This window comes from Pistacia vera, unplaced genomic scaffold (genome assembly GCF_008641045.1).
Source record: "Pistacia vera cultivar Batoury unplaced genomic scaffold, PisVer_v2 Contig219, whole genome shotgun sequence".
Taxonomy (NCBI): domain Eukaryota; kingdom Viridiplantae; phylum Streptophyta; class Magnoliopsida; order Sapindales; family Anacardiaceae; genus Pistacia; species Pistacia vera.
Window position 1 is genome coordinate 47,717 of NW_022196023.1, and position 14,656 is coordinate 62,372.

General features: G+C 37.6%; 2 protein-coding genes across 2 annotated transcripts; both read left to right on the plus strand.

The window, feature by feature from the left end:
- The first annotated feature begins 8,066 nt into the window (after positions 1 to 8,066).
- LOC116130303 (EIN3-binding F-box protein 1-like) lies at positions 8,067 to 11,604 on the plus strand. The gene is made up of 2 exons (XM_031416046.1): positions 8,067 to 8,558; positions 8,920 to 11,604. The coding sequence occupies exons 1-2, from the start codon at positions 8,534 to 8,536 to the stop codon at positions 10,827 to 10,829; spliced, it is 1,935 nt and encodes a 644-aa protein (XP_031271906.1). The 5' UTR covers positions 8,067 to 8,533; the 3' UTR covers positions 10,830 to 11,604.
- Positions 11,605 to 12,821: 1,217 nt separating this feature from the next.
- Positions 12,822 to 13,514, plus strand: LOC116130305 (EPIDERMAL PATTERNING FACTOR-like protein 8). The gene is made up of 2 exons (XM_031416049.1): positions 12,822 to 13,030; positions 13,171 to 13,514. Exons 1-2 carry the CDS (start codon positions 12,940 to 12,942, stop codon positions 13,404 to 13,406), a joined length of 327 nt encoding a protein of 108 aa, XP_031271909.1. The 5' UTR covers positions 12,822 to 12,939; the 3' UTR covers positions 13,407 to 13,514.
- The last annotated feature ends 1,142 nt before the right edge of the window (positions 13,515 to 14,656 follow it).

Sequence of the window (14,656 nt, forward strand, 5' to 3'; positions counted from 1 at the left end):
AAACACAAAATAAATTTATAAGACCCACGTCTTTTTTCCTCAAATTAGAATAAAAAACCTTCAAAAAAAAGAAAAAAACATCATTCAACTATAAAATAAACTAAATTAAGATGAGCAATACACATACTTAAAACTGATAAAACAGAAAACAAAGCTAATTGTATTTAAAATGAGCAATATACATACCTAAAATTGATAAAACAGAAAACAGAGTTAATTGTGACACCTTAAGTAGTGAAAGCTTTAATAACTTTAGTCTTCAAAAGTTTAATGAGCGAATAGCATGAGAAATAGAATAAGAAAATGAGAGAGTAAAGAATCTTGAGAATAAAATTATAAAAAGCAAGTACAACCATAGAAAAAAAAAAGTAAAGAGAATTTTAAAATTTTAATATGACGTGAGTTTAAAAAATATATATTTAATAATAAGTTTATATATACTTAAATATACGTATAATAGTTATATTTTAAAAAAAAAATCTGAAGGTGAATCTAATATATATTTTAATAACAATTTTTTGTAGTTTATATATTATTAAATTTTTTTTTTTTTTTTTTTTTTTTTTAAAATCTGAGGCCTGCCCTCCAAGTGGCTGGATCCGCCCTCAGGTAGATCTTCCATAATTAACTGCTGTATTAATTAATTAGCATAATAAACAAGCAGGTTGCCAACCGCTAGCCTTGCTGTCACAAGAAAGAATGAACACTTGTAATACAAGCAATGTTTTTAGGTATGAACTTTGAAAGTAAAGTAAAAAGTTGAGATATTAATTAATTAATTGGATACATAACGTTTCAACCAACATTATTAAACAAAATTTTTTTTAATTGACGTGTTCGGATCCAACTAATTTCTGAAGTTTATTAAATATCTTATAAATCTAAATGATTAAATAAATTATAGTAATTTTTAAGGTCTATTAAATACCCTATAAATCTAAAAGACACTAAATAAGATACAATATTATTGTGGTAAATAAATTAACTTTAAGCTAAACTTTGGGGTTTTATTAAACAGCTGTAATTTAGAGGAAAAAAAAATTATGGAGAAAGCCTCCGATTGAAGCAGATACACGTGCAGTGCATGAAGTTGTGAAAATAATCAACCTAGAATAGAGAGATTTTTTATATTATGTAATAGTTGAAATTCCGAAGAGATATAAAATTTTGAAAGGACAAGAGGTGGGTCGGTCTGATTAATTTCCAGGAAATAACTTGAAGGTGAATGTGTGGAACAGAGCCAGCTGAATTGACAATAAAGAGATGATATTTTCCAACCCACTTTCTGAATCCACATTTTTAATATCATGTATGCTCCAGACTACATAATCACGGATCCATTCAATTCGATGTAAAAGTTAAAACAAAAATGGCCAGCAGTTTCAATATAATTAATTTCCATGCATGCATCGCATCGCATCACATTTATTATTCTTCTTTTGAAAAGAAACACCAGAAGCAAAAAGATATGGTACACAGAATACTCTCTGCCTACGGAAATGGCTGGCCCCCAATCCCATTTTTCTGTGGTTACCATTCATCCATCATCATACTCTTCACCTAATCCCATTATTTTCTCTTTCTAATTATTATTATCCCCTGATCACGTCATGACTTTCTCAAAATTCTTGCTTAATCTAATTCTAATCCTGTTTACGTAAATTTCCATTGAACACCTTAACATTGTAGCTTAAACATAACAATGAAATTATTAGATAGCCAAGTGGATGAAAAAGAAAAAAATAATGGCAATTGATGGAGTTGTATTAAGCTGTCAGTTAATCATCAACTCAGAAAATGGGTCCTCCAAGTGGGCAATATTTCTAAATTCTAACCCTGTATTTAAGATAATGTATTATAAAAGATTTTACTTAATTGAATTAATGAATGATGAAAAAGGGGAAAGTATAAATTTAGAGTGATTGAGAGAGTTGAGAAAGAGATCCATTGATTCTATTATATATATATATATGGACCTACATAAAATGAGACTCGTCAAATTCATTGCATAGTTTCCCTGCTGTTGTCTAAGAGAAGAGAACCCCAAAACCACCATTTCGATATGGGTCCCCTCCCCCTCCCAATTTGTTATTTCTTACCAAGTCAAATCCAAAAATTTGATGTTCTCTGTCTCTCTCTGATAACCTTATTTGACCAGTGCTAAATCAGCTCCAACGTCTCCTGTTTGACCATTCATTTCACCTGCTCTACATTTACACCAAATTGGCCTCAATAAATGGGAATTTTTTTTTTTTATATATCTGGGCTGTCTTGATCAATTTACACACATCTTAACTAATCTTGGGACCTATTGAACACTCTATAAACTCAATATTCTAGATAAACCACAAATATGGTAGGTAACCTTAAGATGGTTTGAACCGGAAAATCAATAAAGGGAGCAAACCTTCTCGACCACTGGACCAATCCCTTGGAGTTAATAAATGGGATTTTGTTAAGCCTATTTCAAAAATTTATGTTATTGATATTTAATGGGAGCAAATGACATGTTTCCACCCAAGTTAAGCAAAATGTCAAATTCTCACTCCTTGGTTTCATAAATTCCAGATTCTCATCCTTAAAGTAACACAATGGACAAATACGGAATGTCTGACGGATGAATTTATGGAACGGCCTAAATGTTAGAACTCCGTGCGTAAAGCCCAGAGGGCTTAAATGAGCATGTCTCATTCAAACGGCCATAACTTTTAATCCGGGAAGAGTTATGGGGCCTGTAAGACACCGTTGAAAATATTATTAGGAGCCCGTCGATGTGGACTAATGTAGAATGTATGATGGATGAATTCATGGAGTAGGCTGAACGTCAGAACTCCATGCGTAAAGCCCAAAGGGTTTAAATGAGCATGCCCCATTCAGACGGCCATAACTTTTTATTTGAGAAGAATTACGGGGCTGTAAGATACCATTGGAAAACTCATTTAAAGCCCCTCAGAATTTCATCCACACAGACTAATGTAGAATGTCTAGAGAATGAATTCATGGAGTGTGCTGAACATCAAAACTCTGTGCGTAAAGCACAAAGAGCTTAAATGAGCATGCCCCATTTAGACGACCATAATTTTCATCTAGGAAGAGTTACGGGGCCTGTAAGATATCGTTGGAAATGTCATTCGGAGGTCGTCGAAAGTCCGTCGACGGGGACTAATGTAGAATGTCTGGCGGATGAATTCATGGAGCGGGCTGAACGTCATAACTTCATGCGTAAAGCCTAAAGGTCTTAAATGAGTATGTGCCATTCAAACGACAATAACATTTCATCCGGGAAGAGTTACTAGGCCTGTAAGATACCGTTGGAAATCTTATTCAGAGCTCATTGAGTGGACTAATGTAGAATGTCTGATTGATGAATTCATGGAGCACGCTGAATGTCAGAACTCTATGCGTAAAGCGCAAAGGGCTTAAATGAGCATGTCCCATTTAGATGGCCATAACTTTTCATCCGGGAGAGTTACGGGGCCTGTAAGACAACGTTGGAAATCTCATTCAAAGCCTGTCGGCGTGGACTAATTTAGAATGTCTGACGGATGAATTCATGAAGCGGGCTGAACGTCAGAACTCCATGTGTAAAGCCCAAAGGGCTTAAATGAGCATGCCCCATTCACACGGCCATAACTTTTCATCCAAGAAGAATTACGGGGCTTGTAAGATACCATTAGAAAGCTTATTCAGAGCCCGTTAGAATTTCTTCGATAGGGACTAATGTAGAACGTTTGGAAAATGATTGATGGAGTAAGCTGAACGTCAAAACTCTGTGCGTAAAGCCGAAAGGGCTTAAATGAGTATGTCCCATTCAGACGGCCATAACTTTTCATCTTGGAAGAGTTACAGGGCCTATAAGATACTGTTGGAAATCCAATTCTGAGCTCGTCGACATAGACTAATGTATAATGTTTGACAGATGAATTCATGGAGCGGGCTGAACGTCAGAACTTCGTGCGTAAAGCCCAAAGGGCTTAAATGAGCATGTCCCATTCAGACGGCCATAACTTTTCATCCGGGAAGAGTTACGGGGCCTATAAGATACCGTTGGAAATCTCATTCAGAGCCTGTCGATGTGAACTAATGTAGAATGTCTGACAGATGAACTCATGGAGCGGGCTGAACGTCAGAACTCCATGCGTAAAGCCCAAAGGACTTAAATGAGTATGTCCCATTTAGACAGCCATAACTTTTTATCCGAGAAGAGTTACAGGGCCTGTAAGATACCGTTTGAAAGCTCATTTACAGCACTTCAAAGGTCCATCAACGTTGACTTATGTAGAATGTCTGGCGGATGAATTCATGGAGCGGGCTGAATGTCAGAACTCCGTGCATAAAGCCCAAAGGGCTTAAATGGGCATGTCCCATTCAGATGGCCATAACTTTTTATCCTGGAAGAGTTACGGGGCCCCATAAGATACTGTTAGAAATCTCATTCAGAGCCGGTTGACATGGACTAATATAGAATGTTTGACGGATGAATTCACGGAGTGGGTTGAACGTCAGAACTCCGTGCATAAAGCCCAAATGGCTTAAATGAGCATGCCCCATTCAGAAGGCCATAACTGTTTATTCGAGAAAAGTTACGGGGCCTTTAAGACACCGTTGGAAATCTCATTCAGAGTCCGTCAGAATTACACCAACACTGACTTACGTAGAACGTCTGGCAGATGAATTCATGGAGCGGGCTTAACGTCAGAACTCACGTGCGTAAAGCCCAAAGCGCTTAAATGATCACGCCCTATTTAGACGGCCATAACTTTTCATCCGATAAGCGTTACGGGGCCTGTATGATACCATTGGAAAGCTCATTCCGAGCCCGTCTGAATTCCATTGATGTGGACTAATGTAGAACATCTGGCGGATGAATTCATGGAGTGGGCTGAACGTCAGAACTTCATGCGTAAAGCCCAAAGGGCTTAAATGAGTATATCCCATTTAGACAGCTATAACTTTTCATCTAGGAAGAGTTACGGGGCCTGTAAGATACTGTTGGAAAGATCATTCTGAGCCTGTCAGAATTCTATCAATGTGGAGTAGCATAAAACATCTGGCAGATGAATTCATGGAGCATGCTGAACGTCAAAACTCTGTGCGTAAAGCCCAAAGGGCTTAAATGAGTATGTCTCATTCAGACGGCTATAACTTTTCATCCTAGAAGAGTTACTGGGCTTGTAAGATACTGTTGGAAATCTAATTCTAAGCCCGTCGACATGGACTAATGTAGAATCTTTGATAGATGAATTCATGGAGCAGGCTGAACGTCAGAACTCCATGCGTAAAGCCCAAGGGGATTAAAGGAGCATGCCCCATTCAGACAGCCATAACTATTCATCTGGGAAGAGTTGTAGGCCTGTAAGATACCGTTGGAAATCTCATTCAGAGCCCGTCGATGTGAAATTATGTAGAATGTCTGACAAATGAATTCATGAACGTTAGAACTCCGTGCGTAAAGCCCAAAGAGCTTAAATGAGCATGCCCCATTCAGACAACCATAACTTTTTATCCGAGAAGAGTTACAAGGCCTGTAAGATACCGTTTGAAAGCTCATTCAGAGCTCGTTAGAAGTCCATCAACGTAGACTTACGTAGAATGTCTGGCAGATGAACTCATGATGCGGGCTGAACGTTAGAATTTCGTGCGTAAAGCCCAATAGGCTTAAATGAGCATGTCCCATTCAGACGACCATATCTTTTCATCCGGGAAGAGTTACGAGGCCAACAAGATACCGTTGGAAATCTCATTCAGAGCCCGTCAATGTGGATTAATGTAAACAGATGAATTCATGGAGTGGGCTGAACTTCAGAACTTCGTGTATAAAGCCCAAAGAGCTTTAATGAGCATGTCCCATTCAGACGGCCATAACTATTAATCTGGGAAGAGTTACGTGGCCTTTAAGATACCGTTGGAAAGCTCATTTAGAGCCCGTCAGAAGTCTTGTGATGTGGAATGACGTATAATGTCTGGCCAATGAATTCATGAAGCGGGCTGAACGTCAGAACTGCGGGCATAAAGCCCAAATGGCTTAAATGAGCATGTCCCATTCGGACGGCCATAACTTTTTATGTAGGAAGAGTTACAGGGCCTATAAGATACATTTGGAAATCTCATTTAGAGCTCGTCAACATGGACCAATGTAGCATGTTTGACGGATGAATTCATCTGAATTTTCTGGGGTGACTATAAAGATTCCTTCACTATAATTGATGCTATCAAAAGTGTTGTGAGAGACAAAGCTATGGACCTTAGGAATGTCATACCCTATATGAGCGACATCCGACGATTGAAAGGTTTTTCTAGGTGGGGATGAAAGGGGTTTAAGTATGGGTTAAGGGAAAGCGTTTGGTGGTGTCGAGAGTGTCCGATGATACTGGAATCATGCCGAATTGGCCTGAGATGATAGTTGCACGGGTGGGTTTGGGTTGTGGGATACGATTTCGGTTGAATGAGATATAGGATTTGGAATAACCATTTTACCCTTTAATCATTATATTAATCAATTTTCTGTTAATTTATATGCATTTGATTCACGGAATGTTATATTAATGAGAATATAGAATACTTTTGAAGATTCCTGAGGATGTTTAGGGAAATGCATTTAGTTAAGTTGAAATAAATTGATGGGTATGTTATATAGATTACTAAATTGTCTTTCTATTTTAATATTATTATTATTATTATAAATCATTTTTTAACCTCCTACATTTGTTAATTTAGCTAAACACCTTCACAATAAAAGTTTAAAAATTAACTAAATCCCAGCCACCCAAGAGGACAACCGGCCACCGTCGCTAGACAGCAACCGACAATCATTGGAACTTGGAATGACACACGACCAACTAGATTTGGCTGGTCGTGCATCGATATGACTATTTTCGGTTCGATCAGATCCATGGTGGCTGGCGATGGTTGCTGGCGGGTGGTGGTAGTTTCAGGTGGCCTGTAATTTGTTTTAAATACAAAAGCAATATTATCCAAAAAGTTAATTAATTAGGAGTAAAATTGTAATAACAGGTCCATGTAAATTCATTTAAAAAATGTGGGCATTTTTATCTAAAAAATTTATTAATAAAAGGTAAAATTATAACAAAATTAACGTTAATAAGTAATTTTAAAACACCTAAAAAATGATAATAATTAAATTATCACCTACCTAACTAACAATAATTATTATTGATGTTAAAAAATTATTAAAATATTATATTACTTGGTAATCAAATTTAGTAATCTAAATTATATAAAATGACGTTATTTTAATAAGGGAAATATACCCAATCAAAGGCCTCCTACGAGTAATAATCTTGGATTTACGAAACAAGGGGTGGCGCTTACATTTTGCTTAACCGTGGGTGGGAACATGTCGTTTACTCTTTAATGGGTGTGTAGTTGTGAAAACATCTTTAACAAATTTCTTAACCGTACAATTAATATGATGGATTCTGATGGGATTGATTGTATAAAGAGATGCAATGTAAATAATTGTTGCTCTAGCCTTATAAAAATTTCAAAATGAAGTGACTCGTTAAATTAAGGTATTAATTAGCATTATAATATAAGATATTAATAAAGATGATTTAATAGAGATGGATTTCCAAATCCCAAAGTCTTGCTGTCCATATCCGTACTTTGGAAACTTTACAACCACGGATTAGTGATGGCTAAATGCAATTAATCACACAGGTCACAACTTCAACTTGTTCATTTTCCTTCTGTCACCTACCTGTCACTTGCTCAACTTGTTCTGCTAATCCCCTTTTTGTCCCATTCACTTTTAAATTATCATTATTCTTTTTTCATATATTTAAACTAAATGATGTCATTTCCTATTAATCAATTCAAGTTACATGAACCTATGAAGTACACCATCATGTATTAGACTGATTATTATTATTATTATCTCCATACTTTTAACCGATTTTTTTATTTAATTTATTTTGAATAATATATATACATAACCTTTTTATTATGACATAATGTATAATGAGTTGAATTTACAATAAGTGATCCCTTGATTAGTATTTTGGATCATATTATAAGAAAAGAAAAAAGAAACGGGTACAAGGGGCAGTACGTGGAAAGCAAGGGAAAGGAGATTAGGTTTTGCAGAATAGAAAATAGAATAGTTGAAGGTAAGATACATTGCATGTGTGAGAGTGGCGTCAGTTAATGTATCTTGCAGAAATTCTCAAACACGACAGCCCCCTTTTGTTCTCTCTCTCTCTCTCTCTCTCTTCTTCATCTTTCGTATAAGTTCATCAGTTTCTGTGTTTTCTTATTCAAGCCATATCTTGTGCAAATTCTCTGAAAACTTTCTATTCCATAACCCTTTTTTTCCATTTTTCTCTTCCTTTTTTGCCCTACTCGTTTAGGGTTATAGAGAGTTTCTCTTCTGCAAACCACCCAGAACCCTCTTTTTCTTGTAAATGCATTCAAGCCTTTTCGGGTTATTGTATCTCGTCTTCTTCCTCGTGTTCTCCTTTTTGGTTGCAAGTTTTTCTCTCTGTGGAGGCTTTTTCTTTCAAAGTGTTCAGTCATGCCTGCTCTCGTTAACTACAGTGGTATGTTTCTTCGAGACCCGTTGATGCGTTTTTTTTTAATGATTTTGGATAAATTAAGTCGGATCATATATGTTATACTTCTTCTGCAAATATGAATTGCTAGCTCTGTGTTATTGAAAATTAATTTAGGGATCGCTTATTTTAGGAATTAGGTGGTATTTATAGCATTTAGTTTTGTTCAATCAAATTTCGTACAGTTTATAAGTTTGAATTTTTCTTTAGGCTTGTAGATCTTCGAATGATTTTCGTTTTCACATGGAAAGTTTTGTAAAGCTGAGATTTTTTATTTTGGATTTTCGTGTAAGAAATCTTAAAGTTAGAGCCTTTTAGCTTATTGAATTGTTGTTAATGGGATTTACAGGAGATGATGAATTGCGTTCCGGAGGATGTTTGTTCTCTATTGGTTCTTATGTGGATGCGTACTGCCCTCCCCGTAAAAGGGCTCGCATCAGTGCTCAATTTGGGTTCGGTGAAAGTGAGTTTGAGTGGGAAAATCAACCTTCACTTGATGTTCTTCCCGATGAATGCCTTTTTGAGATCTTTAGACGCCTTCCTGGTGGCAAAGAAAGGAGTTCAGCTGCTTGTGTGTCCAATCGGTGGCTTATGTTATTGAGCAGAATCCGCAAGGCTGAAATTTGTCAGAGCAAAAGCACTGATTTGGTCTTGCAAGACAAGGAGGGAGCTGCTTCAGTTTCTGATGATGTTGAAATGATCCCTTCTAATGAAGAGAATGATGGGTTTCTTACTAGATGCTTGGAGGGAAAGAAAGCTACAGATATGAGACTTGCTGCAATTGCTGTTGGAGCAAGTGGCCATGGGGGGCTTGGAAAGCTTTCGATCCGGGGAAGCAACTACATTCGTGGTGTCACCAACTTTGGTTTATCAGCAATAGCCCGTGGATGCCCGTCTCTCAGATCTCTTTCCTTGTGGAATGTTCCATCTGTTGGGGATGAAGGTCTTTTAGAGATAGCGAAAGAATGCCAATTGTTGGAAAAGCTGGAACTTTGCCAATGCCCTTCAATTACCAACAAGGGTTTGATTGCAATTGCACAGAGCTGCCCTAATTTGACTACTCTGATCCTTGAATCTTGTTCAAAGATTGGCAATGAAGGTCTGCAAGCTATTGGGAAGTTTTGCTCCAATCTACAAAGCATCTCTATCAAGGACTGTCCTCTGGTCAGGGATCAAGGAATATCTAGCATGTTGTCTTCAACTTCTTCTGTCCTCACGAGAGTCAAGCTTCAGGCCTTGAAAATCACAGATTTTTCTCTGGCTGTCATTGGGCACTATGGCAAGGCTGTTACTAATCTTGTCCTCGGTGGTCTGCAACATGTGAGTGAGAAGGGCTTTTGGGTAATGGGTAATGCTCAAGGTTTGCAGAAGTTGGTTTCTTTGACTATTGCTTCCTGTAGGGGCATAACAGATGTGAGTCTTGAAGCCATTGGAAAGGGCTGTTCAAACCTGAAGCAGATGTGCCTCCGTAGGTGCTTTTTTGTCTCCGACAATGGATTGGTAGCTTTTGCTAAGGCTGCAGGATCTCTTGAGAACCTACAATTGGAGGAGTGTAACAGGGTTAGCCAATCAGGTGTAGCTGGTATCCTATCCAACTGTGCAATGAAGTTGAAGTCACTTACGCTAGTGAAGTGCATGGGAATTAAGGAAATGGCAATGGAAATCCCTATGCCTGTTCCTTGCAGTTCTCTGCGATCTTTATCCATACGAAACTGCTCAGGATTTGGAAATGCTAGCCTGGTCATGCTGGGGAAATTGTGCCCTCAGCTTCAGCATGTAGACCTTAGTGGACTATGTGGGATAACAGATCTCGGAATTCTCCCTCTTCTGAACAGCTGTGTAGCAGGACTTGTTAAGGTGAATCTTAGCGGGTGCTTGAATTTGACAGATGAAGTAGTTTTGGCCTTGGCCGGGCTACACAGTGAAACTCTCGAATTATTGTGTCTTGATGGTTGCAGGAAGATTACAGATGCAAGTATGGTGGCAATTGCAGACAACTGTATGTTTCTCAGTGATCTAGATGTTTCAAAGTGTGCAATCACTGATTCTGGCGTTGCCATCCTATCTCATGCAGAGAAGCTCAATTTACAAGTCCTTTCCTTGTCAGGTTGCTCTGAAGTATCAGACAAGAGCATGCCTTCACTGAAAAAATTGGGCAAGACTCTAGTGGGATTGAATATCCAAAACTGCAACTCAATTAGCAGCAGCATAGTTGCACGACTTGTGGAAAGTTTGTGGAGATGCGATATCCTCTCCTAATTCAGGATGGAAATAGAATGTCCTTTACCTATTAATCAAATAAGTGATCAAAGAAACTAGAGGGAGGACTAGAAGTTCATTATGGTTGAGTACAGTGGTAGAATTTTACAGACAGTTTACATGGTAGCAGCATTCAGCATAGTTTTTTGGCTCATCAGTGGTGGGCCTGCAGGTAGTAATCAAGCGGCTTAGTTGTTTTCCAGGGGACTTTGGCCGGTCACTACATCCTCTTTTTGCAGGCTTTCTTTGCATGTGAAAGCTTGTTGCGACTGTTTAGCCCCCTTTGATAGGAGGCTGCCTCATTGATGGCCATGGTTCCCAGAGAATACAGTTACCAAGTCGTGGTTTTAGATTTCCTTTTGTGGGTACTAGATCTCTTATCCTACCAAGTCATGGTTCCTGATTACTGGACATTTTATGCCCGGTGTTTTAGCTGCAGTCCTACAATCCTATAATGGCATGTTTGGGCTAGCTTTCTTCATTTTCAGCCTGATGAAGTCTGTTGTTTGAATCAGTCCATGGTAGTTTCAGATGTCCTTTTTTAGGGGTTGGGATCTTGAGTCCTATAGTGTTTGGTTTGCTTTGGCAGTTCTGTGTCTGGGTGCCTTAGATCTGTGGGCTTGGTGGTGGCAGTTCCTTATTGGTCTGACATAACAACCTTGTTTTTGGTTGTTTTTTTTTGTAACCAAGTCTCAAGTTTTCCGGCATCTCCTGTATATGAATTGTACACGGCAAATATTTTGTTTATCAGTAATGAAATTCATATTTGGTTTGATATAATTCTCAAATGACTGGTAATTAAATGTGTCATCATTACATTGGCTTAGCAGTCACCTCTTCTTTGAAGAAGCAGCCTTAGGATATAAATAGTATTTACCAATCACTGAATCCTCTTCTTCTCTGAAATCTAACATTCCCAACAACAGTCACTATAGTATAAATTAAAAGCATTTCAGTGTTGCGGAAGAAATTTGCCGACGAGTAGAATGAATTTGATCAGCCTCTGAGGCATAAGCAGCATTTTAGACGTTGGCCTTGAAAGGGAAGTGTATGGTGCTGGTAGCTCTGGCAGTTTTCAGTTGAATGATAATTTAGCAGTGTGGTTGGAAATGCCAATGAATCATGCTCACCGCTTAACATGAGAGCTAATGCTCCTTTATTTTTTTTATGACTTACGATCAACCTTGACAAACCGTGTCCTTCTTCATATTGTAAACAATTGTTTTCCACTCTCTGGACATTAACTGAACCTGGCACTTGCATAAAAAGCTTCTGAATTGTATCTGTGTAAAGATTGGCTCTTCTGATGTAAGATATGGCACTTGTTTATATAAACTTTTAACACATGCGATTACTTCTGCTGTTTTCTTTCTTCTTTTTCAAGGCATGAATATATTGTAGTGACCATGACTTCTCAAGTGAGTTCAATCCCTTTTTCAAAATTTGAAAAAAAGAAAAAAATTGTGAATATCCTCTTATCTCCTTTCTTGACCTCACGCTCAAGAAAAAGTCCTGATTTCTGTTTTTACTGAACAAAGATTCCCATAGGACTTGACAAATCAAAAGCCATTGCCATGACTGTATGAGTATTGAAAGTAGGTAATGAATGCATTAATAAACTAACATAAAAAAGCCAAGTCCAATGAGCAGAAAAGGTCAGAACATTATCCATGATGACAAAAGAAGGGTCTGTATTCTGTACTGCATTTTCTTTTAAATTTTTGGACAGATAATAAAAACAAGTGGGAATTGCACACCAAAAATTTGTTAGTTCCAAAGAAAAAGTGAAGTTATCTGGCAAAAGATGAAAAACTGTAACTTGAGTCAATCCACACTGAAAAATTGAACTGAGAGTTACTATTTCCTGAAAAGAAATTTCAGTAGCAAGGCATTCAATTGGGACCCTTGAGCTGACTTGTACTGTAGTTGTTTTTTGAACAAAGCACCGCCATCATGTGCAAGATGCTCTCTTTTTAACAGACACCACCACTCTTCAATATATTCCCATATCTCATCTCTTCCTTTACAAGTAAACTCCAGACAATTCTGCAGCAAAAGTATCCATTGTATATGCATTTTTTCTCTCTTTTCCGCTCACAGACCAACACTTATGGCTTCATCAAGACACTACCAAATTGGCATACAGAAAAGAGTCGTCGTGATGCTCATCATTGCTTTCATAATATTTTCTTCCGAATCAGGTAAAAAGAGCAACTCAATCACCCACTATAGTTTTGACACTGCATGGCTAAAAAAATCTCATGAAAAAATAAGTTAAGAACTGGGTTTTTTTATCCTTGCATTTTATGTCATCATTATGAAAGCATTTATGTTTTGGCAGCTGGGTCACAGTATTCAAGAGGAAGTGAAGGTGAGAAGGAGAAGCAAATGAAAAAGGTGTTGGGTTCAAGGCCTCCACAGTGTGTGAACAAGTGCTTGAATTGTAAACCATGTGTGGCTGCTTTAATTGTTCCTCCCCACCCTAAAAGCCGATTGAGAGCATCATCTGAAGAAGATGAAAACTATTATCTACTCTCATGGAAATGCAGATGTGGGAACAAGCTGTTTCATCCTTGAGACCACCAATTAGATTACATTGTCTTATATATATGCACTTTTTTATGTACAGCTAACTAGCTAGGGTTTAGACTTTGGGGACTATTTGCATTTTCATTATCATTTTGATGAACAGAATATAGGAAGGCCTCTCTTGCTAACCAAGCTTCTGTCTCTAACAATTCTTGGGTGAATTATTTGGCGTGCATTTATATCAATTATGTGTGTTTTCCATAGCGTATATGCACATAATGGTGTGATGAAAGCCACAAATATTTTAATTTACCTGTATTTTATGTTACATATTGATTATAACGTAAAATGGAATCAACTTTTGCAACCAAGTGATAGTATAATTTTCTTTTAGAGGAAGAAGTTCCATCCAAAAAAGAAGAAAATCATAAGACCAGAAATAGTTATCATGATTTTTTCTCTCTCTTTCCCCCCCCTTTTTTTTTTTTTTTTGGGTTATGACAGGAGATGTTTGTACAAGTTTATGCGTACTTCAATTAATCTCTCATGACTTTAGAACTATCGATTAGGTAAGAGTTTCAATGGTTACCCGTATTAACAATCAATGAGAGATTCAAACTTAGAACCTTTTGAGTAATATACCTAAGAGTTCTGATCGAACTACTCGATCACCCAGAGGTGATTATATACTCTTTCTTCTTCTTCTTCTTTTTTGGTTTTCCTGAATGAAAATAGGAAAATTAAAATAAAATTGAACAAGTTGGAATGGTGATGAACGAAGTCAATTAGTGTAAATAATAACAAGGGAAATGATGTGGGTGAGAAGTAATGTAAATGAAGTATAAAGTTATAACAACACTGTGACTTGCTAATGCTATGCGGTTGGTGCACCAAGAAGTATACACCAATGTTTTAATAATAACTCGGGTGACACCCGGCAAAGTTGCTATGTCTTGGGTTGACCGATTTAACCGTTTGATGGGTCAAAAGTTTAAAATTTAGCAAACACACCCCAAATACAAATCAGCAGTCAACTGGTTGGTGGCAACGACACACCAAATGCAATCACAATCATCCATGAGTCATTCCCCAAAATATCTATCCAAGATCTAACTGAAATCGAAGATCTCACCGTTGCTGATGTCGACAACCCAAATCAGATCTCACTACCATCAGCGTCAACAACCTTACCCATCAGTATCAAAATACTCCCCTCAGCCTCCTGACTAAAACCCATCTTATCGCACCCCAGTTCATCTCGCCAACATTGTTTTAAAACCCGGATCGGAGGGCAACTC